Source organism: Crocuta crocuta, unplaced genomic scaffold (genome assembly GCF_008692635.1).
Source record: "Crocuta crocuta isolate KB4526 unplaced genomic scaffold, BGI_CrCroc_1.0 scaffold367, whole genome shotgun sequence".
NCBI classification, from domain to species: Eukaryota; Metazoa; Chordata; class Mammalia; order Carnivora; family Hyaenidae; genus Crocuta; species Crocuta crocuta.
Window position 1 is genome coordinate 4,237,411 of NW_027527936.1, and position 10,974 is coordinate 4,248,384.

The 10,974-nt window shown below is 48.4% G+C and overlaps 1 protein-coding gene across 1 annotated transcript in view; it reads left to right on the plus strand.

Moving 5' to 3' along the window:
• The first annotated feature begins 5,048 nt into the window (after positions 1-5,048).
• RNF220 (ring finger protein 220) overlaps positions 5,049-10,974 on the plus strand; it is a 224,773-nt gene continuing 218,847 nt past the window's right edge. The window contains exon 1 of the mRNA XM_077752183.1: positions 5,049-5,757. Within this exon, the coding sequence (XP_077608309.1) occupies positions 5,133-5,757 (625 nt within the window). The 5' untranslated portion in view covers positions 5,049-5,132. The remainder of the gene's footprint in view (positions 5,758-10,974) is intronic.

Sequence of the window (10,974 nt, forward strand, 5' to 3'; positions counted from 1 at the left end):
CGGCTGCAGGGGAGGGCCAGGGCCCGGGCCCCGAGCCGGGCGCGCGTCGCGCCGGGTGGGTGCTTGGGGCGGGGGCGCTCGGTGTGGGGCTCAGCCCTGCCTGGCGTGGCCGGGCCGTCCGGGGTCTGTGGCCTGTGCTGTCTCCCTGCCCCGGGAGCAGCGGAGAGGGAGGACTCTAGCGCTCTCTGCTCGCGATGCCCACCAGCCATGTCTCGCCTCTAGCCTCCGCTCCGGACTCGGCTTGAGGGGCAAAGGGGAAAGAAAGGAAAAATAAAGAGAAAAAAGGGCGGGCAGTGAGGAAGCCGCGGGTCTGGCTGGAGGGAGCAGAGCGACCAGGGGTGCCTGGCCTCCTCCTCTGCGGGTCTCGGCGGTTCTTGCCGAAAATGCAAAATGAGCCGTTGGGGGCTGGCAGAAAGAGCGTCGAGGAAGAGATGCGGGCGTCTTCTGTTCCCATCCCTCCTGGCCCGCGGAAACCCGGCAGAAGCGGCGTGAGTTCACTCGCTGCGATCCGGGACGAGGTGGGGGAAGGCCGAGGATCGGGCGCCGCCGCCCCGCTGGTGACCTACGGGGCCGTTGCCGGGCGCCCAGCGAGCGGGGACACACACCTGTTCTGCGAGCTGCGTCGTGTGTGGCGGCCGGACCGCAGCGGCGCGAAAAGCAGAACCCTCCCTCTCTCACCCCAGTCCCGCAGTCCCGGAACCGGGACGGCCTGGCTGCCCCGCATTTTCTGGAGCGCCAGAATCCATGAGCCCCGTGCCTGCCCGCCGAAGCGGTGGCGCGCGGCGATGAGACCCGGGTGACCCGCGGGGCGGGGTTGTTCAGGGGCACGAGGTCCTTGGACTTTGATCGAAGGCAGCTCCCCGCAGCCCGTGTCCCGCGGGCCCTGCGGGGCTGCGGACCAGGGCCCCTCGCACTTGTCCGTTCTTCCCTGGCCGGCGCCCTCGTTCCCCAAAGTTACAAGCAGCTTGTTTCGTGCAGAGGTTGTTGGGACCTAAAGTACTCTTTGTGCAATAGCATAGCAGCGGAGAGCTGGAGGGAGAGGTCAGGCCAGGGAGTGGTGGGCTCGGCTCTGCGTTGGCCCCAAGTTTTTGTAGGTTTCGCCTTCACCTCGCCTTCTTCCGTTTTCCTTAAAAGAGTTGGTTTTCCCCGGTTAAGACTCCTACCGGCTGAATTCTGCACCCGCTCAGCTGAGCTGGCAGCCCCGCAGCCCCGCACTCTTCCACAGGCCGGGCTGTTTCGGATTCTCACCCGTTGGCCAAGCCGGGCCTGGGTCGGGGTCCAAATCTGGGACCGATACTCAGGCCACGTCTGAATCGCAGGCGTTGGCCCCAGCCCGTGGAATCGTGTTAAGCTTATGCTTCCTAAGCTCTTGCATATGGTGGTAAAATTTCTGTTGGAGCGGTGTTTCCAAATACCCCCTGGGCATTTGGTGTGCGGGAATTCTCTTCAAGTGAAGAAGTCTGTGAACTTAAAAAAAAAAAAAGAATTCTTTCCTGAGTTCTTCACAACCCCCCACTACCCTGGCCCCATTTCCCATTGTTCTTTGCTTTTTAAGTTGCCTGTTAATTTTTTAAAAGTTTATTTATGCAAAGGAAAAATATCGTTTAATTTGTTCTATTATTTTAATTCCTGGCTTTTGGAAACGGTTCAGAGACCACAAAAATGTCACCTGTTGTAATAAGCAGGGGAGTGTTGTGTGTGCGTTTTAATTGCCAGCAGAGTCGTAGTTTGGTGAGCTAGGGCTCGGGGAAAGAGGCTTTGCAGCTTTTCTTTGTGGCAGTCATTTGCAAGTGGGTTTGGCTCCCAGCAGCGGCAGCAGCGCCGCTTCCTTCTGCGCGGATCCCGGCGCGGGTCAGGAAGCCCAGACCCTGGACAGGGATGGTCAGAGGCTGGGGTGGGAGATTGCCCACTCTCTGAGACTTTCTTTCTGGCTTTCGGTTTTTCAGTGCGAAAGTGGCTAGCTCGCGCCGGAGAGCGCGAAGCGCTGCGCACCAGCCCAGCTTCAGACATTTTCACGTTCGGAACGCCAGCCTCTTCGTTTCATTTGTCTTGGTTCTGGCATGTTTAACCACGCAATTAGTAATCTCACTAATTATTCAGTTAGCTGGCGTTTTGTAATCACTTTAAACCAGGGTCGGGTGTGTGATTTAACAAACAAACAAACAAACTCCCACGCATACAGACCTGAACCAAACCCATCACGTCAAGGATTTGAAATTTTTAAAACTCAATATTTGTTGGTCCCTCCGTCCAACATCACTGCCTGCCAGACAATTTATTTAGCTTCGTGAATTGATCCCTCCTCCTTGTTTAGTTAATTCAACAAAGACTTTTTGCAATCTGTTTGGAGTTTGTCTGATGCCGTGGAAAAGTAGCTGATGATTTATTTGGTTGCTTTTCGATTTCTGTCTTCAGCCCTTCTTTCTCCTCCTTTCAGCGGGGATGTCAGCTGTTATTACTTCCTATTGATCCCTTTGCAAAGTGAGAAGTGAACTAAAATTAATGTCAATTCCACTGCTCAGATCAATAGCTGGAGTTATTTTAATCTGGATTTGCACGAAGTGCTAAATTAAAAAAAATCAGCATAGAGGCAGAAAAGTAACAGTTACTTACTTTCCCTTTGCCTGGTTCTTTACAGTCACCCAAATGCTCCATCAAGCTGATTATCTTACAATCCATATTTTTTTAATTAAGAGGGTCAGTTAGTTTTCTTATTTTGGGTTCTGTGTTTAAACCCATGACATTTTGACATTGGGAGTGTATTAACTATAGATTTTCATAATGACTGTGGTCTGCTGAAGCCTCATCTATACAAGTTGTTAATGTGAGGAGGGTAAAGAAAGAAAAGGAAAAAGAAAAAAAACTTCTCCCCCTTCCCCCACAGAGACCAACGCCCACACAGTGGAGTAAAAGAGATGTGGCCTGGAAAAATATTGTTGATTTATTTTCAGTATAATGAAGTTTCAAATGAATAACCAGGTTTGAGTGATTCACCGTGTTCTGTTGAAGTGTCCGGTGCTGTCGCCAGATTACTAATTTATGAAACTCATTTAACATAATGAGGCGATCCAGGAAGTAAAAATAGAAAGTGAATTCTCTGGGCAATTGGTTATTTGGGGGGAAAACATTCATCCCCTTACACGAGTGTATTATGTTCCTCCTTTTCTCCTGCTTGCCTCAGGTAATAGTGCTTGTTGAAAGATAAGTAGTTAGTTATTTCTGTTACGAAGAGCTACTTTAGAACCCTTGGAACAGCCCTAGACCCACTCTTAGAGCATCCATGTTGTGTGACCATTAATCTGACTTGAAAACAGCCAAGAACAGGATTCCCAGACCAGACTTGTCGGGCTCACTGGCTGTCCTTGGCAGATCATTCCCTGCACTGCTATAACTTGACAGGAAAGTTATTTAAAATTTGGAAGAGAGAAAAATCCGTTAATGTGAGATACATAATCTGGTAATTTAGCAATGATGTCTATAAGGAGAGATGCCAAATGAGGAAGCAGTATGATGGTGTGCACTCATCTTCCCAATTAATAACAGTCATTGACATGTCTGCTACAGGATGAGAGAAGGAAATACTCTCTTTGCACTGCATTAAGCCAAGGGGATTCATCTGCAGTTTAACTGGGGCTTCTCTATTTGAGGGAATACCATAGACACTCCATTATCTAGGGGTGTGTGTGTGTGTGTGTGTGTGTGTGTGTGTGTATTAAGGGAGGAGATAAATTCTTAATTTGAGACATGATTCTCAATATAAAGGTTCTAAGTTGTAGTAGATGGTGGTTTTTGGTTTACACTTTGAGTTTCATTAAGTTTCTATCTAGTGTATATTTTTGAAGCTAATAAATCCTAGTATTCGTCTTATGTTATTCTGACTTCTGATATATAGCCCTTCTCCCATGCCCCCAGCCCCCTTCTCAAAATAAATTTGGAAATGGAATCAGTGGCTATAGGAAGGCGCAACCTAAATTTAAAAGGGAAATTGAAAGAAGTCTCTCCGAACTCCAATTTGTTCCAGGGACCTTTATCAGGCATCAACTCTGACTGGGCCAATAAGCTGAGCAAAATAAGTCAGAAATTTTGTTAACATTTTGCTCCAAATGTTAATGGCAAATTCAAGGCTGTTTACAAATCTACTTAAGAGTGAGTGCATTAGTAACTAAAATTACCGATCCGTTCTTTGCTGCCCCTGGAAGACAGCCGCTTCTAGAGAATATATGCCAAAGGCACCCATTATGGTTTTAAATATTGTCAGAGATGCCTGGCATTTTATTGATGAAGGTTTTGTTCCTTTTCAGAAAAGAGAAAACCTGTATGATTAGAGAAGGGGTGTGCATCAAAAATAGCATTTCTGTTGTTTCTTCACATAGCACTTCTTTCTGGGAACCGTCTTAGATGATACATGAAGATGTGTGTTTATGTATGTGCCAATGTGTGTGATTTATCCACATGTACAATTTGCAACAGCTAACACGTACAGATGGTCTAGATGTGCTTGATTTAGGAATTTTTCAGCACCAGGGCATTGTTAGGGGAGATGAAGAGAGGATGTGTTTGTGTGTGTGTGGGGTGGGGGGGGGTCATGTAGGTAGAACCTTGCCTCTCTTTGAACATCAGGCCTGCCATGGGTGGTGTATGCAGGTAGAAGCCCTTTAAAATAAAGACCCCACCCAATCTACTGGGTGACTTGGCCTTCCAAAGCTCATTTGTTCAGGGAATATTGTATTTGGAGGTTTTATGGTTTTTTTTCCTTTGCTGGGCTCAGGCGCATTTCACCCGGAACGTGTAGGGACCAAAGTCAGCTACGCGTACATCACAGTAAGTTGTCTATTGATTTTCCTGAATGAAAATGGTCTGATGCTGCTGCCCACTGGCTCCTAAAGCCTGTGGTGTCTCTTGCCCGAGCATCTGTAAGCCAGAAGGATGGTGTTTCGATCACTTGGGGTTTCCCTTTTTTTTCTCCCCCTGACCTTCCTCCTCCCCCCCTTTTTTTCTCTTTGCTGTTTCCACAGGTCTTAGAAGGGGATGATTCCCCAGTAATATTCCCTGCCCTGATCCAAGGTGCCGCTCGGCCTCCCTCCCAGGGAAGACTGCTTCTTGTGTGACACCAGCCATAGAAAGAGACTCCGATGGACTTACACCGGGCAGCCTTCAAGATGGAGAACTCATCCTACCTCCCCAACCCACTGGCATCCCCAGCACTGATGGTCCTGGCGTCCACGGCTGAGGCCAGCCGCGATGCTTCCATACCTTGTCAGCAGCCACGACCCTTTGGTGTACCTGTCTCAGTAGACAAGGACGTGCATATTCCATTCACCAACGGTTCCTATACCTTTGCCTCTATGTACCATCGGCAAGGTGGGGTGCCGGGCACTTTTGCCAATCGTGATTTTCCCCCTTCTTTACTACACCTCCACCCTCAATTTGCCCCTCCAAATCTAGATTGCACCCCAATCAGTATGCTGAATCATAGTGGTGTGGGGGCTTTCCGTCCCTTCGCTTCCACTGAGGACCGGGAGAGTTATCAGTCAGCCTTTACGCCCGCCAAACGACTTAAAAACTGCCATGACACAGAATCTCCCCACTTGCGCTTCTCAGATGCAGATGGCAAGGAATATGACTTTGGGACACAGCTGCCATCTAGCTCCCCCGGTTCACTTAAGGTTGATGATACTGGGAAGAAGATTTTTGCTGTCTCTGGCCTCATTTCGGATCGGGAAGCTTCATCTAGCCCAGAGGATCGGAATGACAGATGTAAGTACTTTGGTGCAAGCCCTCCCTACCCCCACCAAGCCCTGCCTTACATTAGTGTCCAACAGGTCGGTGGCAGTTTTCATGCTCCTAGTAGTGGGAAGGGCCAACTGCTTCCCACTCGATGGCTGTGGAGTGTGAACACTTATTTGTCTCTTGTCAATGAGCATTGACAGTTCTGGTAGGAAATGTTTTTCTGAAGGTAGCCAAAGGCAGTTTGGCCTCCACACTGCCTCTCTCCAGGGGACTCTGGAGTGAAGAGGGGTGCCATATATATACTGGAGTGACTATCATTTTATTAGAAAGTATAGGTTTCTAGGAAATTTGGGGGGGCCTGAATAAATTCATCCATCCCTCCACTCTTTGCTGTCCTCGTTATGTGTCTCTGATCTTGGTATTATATTTTAGCTTTTCTATTATATTACATCTAGTGGACTCCACGTGATTTTATTTTCCCAACTCTCAGCCCTTGTCCACATCAGGCTATTTTTCAGAGAAGGACAAAGGTGTCGTCAATCACCATAAAGCATTTCAAACAGCTGTGTTTTCCTTGCGATCGCAAGGCTAGAAAGCCCACTTCTCTTGGGATTTAACAGGTTTGCTGGATGCTTATCCTTGGGCTCACTTTTAGGACTAGACACGGTTGACCTGTGTGACTGCTCCATATTTGATGTTCACAACTGTTATTAATTTTTGCTTATGGAACAGCTTTCTTGTGTTCTCCAAGTGCCTTGTTGAGCTTTGGCTACCCTTGGTAATAGTTGGAACTAAACCTTTATTTGGAACTTGTAGACCAGGAGTGCTGAGCCCTGCGATCCTCTCCTAATAGAATCAGAAAATAATTGTGTTCTGATGCTTTTGGGCTGTGGGGAGGCAGAGCAGTTTTCTTCAAGCCTGGTGAGAATTTATGAACTGAGGGTGTTTTTCCACCCAACCCTTTGTTCTAAGATTTGCTTCATTTTATTTTCTTAAGAAAACTACATCTGAGGTTTGCTTTCCCCTCTTCTCTATTTTTGTGCTCCTGTCCTCTCTATAACCACCAACACGAATACCATTTTTTTTCTCTTCTCTTTATGATGCCGAGGAGAGTAATAGAGACATTGCAGCTCTCTCCCCTGTCGGCACTGCTTCCTCAGGCTGTCTCCTTGAATTAGGCACTGTGTTAACTTTCCTGCGCTAAAAGGCATCTGCCTAAACCCAGCGTACCTTTTCAATAAAAGTCATCATAAAATCAACCTGCCTTGTAAATCCATCGCTCTTTGGTTTTGAAATATGTTGCAAGTGTGTCTTTTATGTCAGCGTCTGTAAGCCCGAGACCTCCCCACTTAAGGGAGAAGCTGCTGTATGCCAGCACAAGTGCCCGCGTGTTCTCACTTCGCTTCAGCTCCTTCCACCGGCTCCCCTTCTGGACAGCTGACGTGTGTGTTATACCATCTTGGTTTTTGGGTATACCTCCCGAACGTGCTGGCGTTGTGCTGGTCTGTTTGTTTTTACTTCAGTGCAGTTTTCATTTGTCAATGTGCAAGTGATCAAGGCTAGCTGTAATCTGACCTCTGGCTAAAGCTGCCCTGGGTGAGGGTGTGACAGATCCTACCCCCTTTCTCTCCAAATACAAGTTGAAAATGAAATCCTCTCAAAACTAATATGCTACAAAGTAACATCTGGAGATCAAGATTCCTTTCTTCTCTCCTCACAGATCCAGCTTGTCTCCATTTTTCTTTCTTTTTAGCCCAAACCTGTGTCAGACCCCCAGAGCAGAAGGAAGCTTGTTAGTCAAGTCAGAACTCATAGATGTGGCTATCCATTCCCTCTCCGAGTGTCAAAGCCATAACTCTTCTGTTTGCCTGGTTTGCATTGTGTGGTGGTGCCATCCCCCATGGAGATGGATCCCTCACACAGGAATACGCCTGGGTGGAGAAAAATTAAATGAGTCTATCTCCCAAAGTGAAATGGAATTCTGACCTTGAAATTAATGAGATTCTGATCAGAAGGTGGGGAAACTTCTTTTTTTCAAACTGTAGTGTTATATACATTGGAGCCCTTTCCCCTTTTATTTGTTTAAAATATTCTTCCTTTAGAGAGTACTTTGTGTTCTCTTTTCTCTGTTACACAAATGTAAAACCTTTAGGCGTGTCTGTGAGTGTAGGGTGTTTGCACACCCACCTTATTATCGAGAGTTGCATTTGTGACTAATCTTTAACAAGAAACAAAGGTGCAAAATGAACAGGAGCCTCTTAGCCTGTGATCCAGGTCTCCTTCCTTCTTTTTTTCCCTTAGGTGGCATAGCAGCCCTCACAGGGATGTACTGGGTAGCATTTGTTCATTTGATTTTGAGTTTGGGGAAGGTGGGAGAAACAGTTTTCTGTAGGGAAGGGTTGGAGAAGCACTGTGACAAAGTCTCCAGCAGCTTTCTGGGCTCCTGTCGTATGCTGACGTGTGTCGGAATATTTATGGTCTGTTTTATGTAAATACATATTTAAGGGCCGTTAGAAGGCCTGATTATTCCCACTAGATGCCTTTCAGGTCCTCCCTACAGAACCGTTTTGAAATAAGTAATATTTCTCAGATAATCGAGTGACAGTGTACAAGACTGCTTCCAAAGGGAGAGCTTAAGGGGCAGATGGGGCAGTGAGGGGGGTGGGGAGGCTAGAAGAGAGATTAGAAAGTGTTCCAAAGAGCCAAGTCAGAGGATGCAGTGGCTTTTGGTCAGATTGCCAAAATTAACCATGTATATTCTAGTTTTTTATTCTTAAAATTTAGAGTTAATTTCTTATGTGGTTGACTTATTTTTCAATTCTCTTCATATAAATAAATTTTCTCATAAAATGTAAAAAAAATGTTTTAATTAAATACAACAGTAAAACTCCTAAATAGGCACTTAGCTTTAGGGGTTTTTTTCAGGGGCAGGGGAGTGAATATGGGGATGTGTGTGTGTGTGTGTGTCCTTAGAGTAGAAGTTTTATGACTGAGTTTTAGGTCAATGAAAAATCAGTTTTACAGTGGAAACACTGACAGTTTTTACTGTCGCAGCCACCCCCTGCTCACACACTGCATCCATATGCAGATATGTCCACATGTGAGAGCATTTGAAAGAGGGGCCTGCAGACATGGTGTAATGCACATGTGTGCATGCCTTAAATCTGGGTACTGATAGGCAGGATTTGTGTTGTGATTAAATATGCATTTTTGTACTGAAATGTAGCTATTTGGGTAAAGTATTGTCTCTCCTAGTAGATGATTCCGGTTTGCTTGCCTGTTCGTCTACCTGGCATCACAGGTGATTCGTGAGGTAGGTGTTGGGTTCTGTGGAAAAAAGGAAGCCTTGACCCGACAGGACTGACTTATTTGCCCTGGAAAAAGGGAGACGTGTTTTGTGAGAAGCCGTTCATGGAGGATGCGTAATTCCCCAGGAAGGGAACTGAGGTAACTCCTGTTTATTGTCACTCCCTGAGCCGGTCTCCAAGGCTTCTTGTCCAGGGCAATGATGCTAAAATTTATGGACCAATTACGAATAGTCCACGTGTGTCTTACATATGAAGTGTCTACAGATATGTTTCCCAGGGCTTTTAAAATAAACATTTCCTCATTAAGGAAACTTTACAACAAAAGGGAAGATAAGTATTGTCTGCTGCCTTGTGCTAGAATCTATACGTTTATTACCCCCTTAGCGCCCTGGCTCTTATCATGTGCATTTCCTGATTGTTCTCTATAGGCCCCCACTCTGTGCCCAGATTTCTGCCTGGGTGACACAGTTTTTTTGGCCAGCCTGCCAGTCATTCCACTCAGCCCAAATTGGAGTTGGCTAGTATGCAAGCTCACCAGAGAGTTGAGAGGAACCAGAACTGCCCCAGTTGGAGCAATGACTGGCCCTGCCTTCTGATTTACCTCAGGGACGTGCAATGGGGAGCGACCATAAAGTCTCCCTGTTTCCTTGGCCCTTCCCTGTGTCAGGCAGATTCACAGGTAGGTAGGAGACCTGGTGGCTCACAGCAGTTCCTGGATGTTCTTCTTTTCTCTGATCTTTGATGTATTTGAAAAGTCATTCTTGGGCCCCAAAAGCCCTGAATAGAAGATGGTATTTTGTACTCTGAGACTGTGTCGTTATGAAAGAATGTATCATTGAAGACCTTGTGTCCTAAGAATCAGATCAGCTGAGCCCACAAAGGCCCAAGGGCAGCCTGGAATGAGGCGTCCTGGCTACATCACGGGGGTAGGATTAAGGGGGATACTCCCCAAGGGCTCTGGGACTGGGGTGGCCAGGGATCCTAATCTGGGCCTTTAGGAGGATTGTTCTTGCTGGGATAAACGTCTGGGGCAGTTGTCACCAGGCTCAACTTCTGGATTATAGCTGGAGCAGATGACCACTGTGAAAGGGCCAGCAAATCACCAGAGGAGGTGGGTCAAATGGTCCTATCCGTACTGATTTGCCCAGGCCTAGCCCCAGTGGTCGCTCAGCTGCTCCCCAGTTTCGCCCTGAGCCCTTTTCTCCTCCCTCTGGGGGTGGAGGGCAAGATCTCCCTGTGATGTGTGGTTGTTTCTGGTTGTTCACTCCCAGCACAGTCATGGAGACTCCTTTTCATGCTGCTGGGTTTAATTGTCTTGTTGGGATAAAGAAATGTTTGCACAGCTAAAGTGGGGCCGGGCTGGACGGGAGCAGTCCCTAATGGCTGCAGAGCCATCTGGCCTGGCTTGGCTTGGCTCAGCGCGCCGCTCGCCCGCCGCCCGCCCGCCCGGCGGCTGGGCTCGCTCCCGCTCCCGCTCTCTTCCCCTGTCCTCGCTCCACGCCGCGCCGCTCTGGTCGGCGGCTGCCTCCTCGCGCGGCCGGAATGCCTAATCACCATGGTGAGAAAACGGACACCGCAGCCGTCCTCCCTCCTCGCCTCGCGCCCTCCCTCCCATCAATTGTCATGCAGAAGTGATCCGGGCTGCCGTTTCCTCGCGGCCGCCAGCCAGCCCCTCGCCGCTCCCGGCAGAAGGGTGGCTGGTAATTGATCGTTTGGGGGAGGGGGCGCGGAGAGGCGCGAGGCCCGGCCAGGGGGAGGAAGGACCACAGAGCGGGCACCGTTGGCTCACTTGGAAAGGACTCCCTAAGCCTCCGCCACTGAGGTGGCTTTCAAGTGGTTTGAGAAATGTTGGTGACCTCGCCGTCGTTCGGCCGGACTCGGGAGACTGCGGGAGAACTCCAGGCGCTGCCCCAGGGCCGGGAGAGCCCTGGGCCAC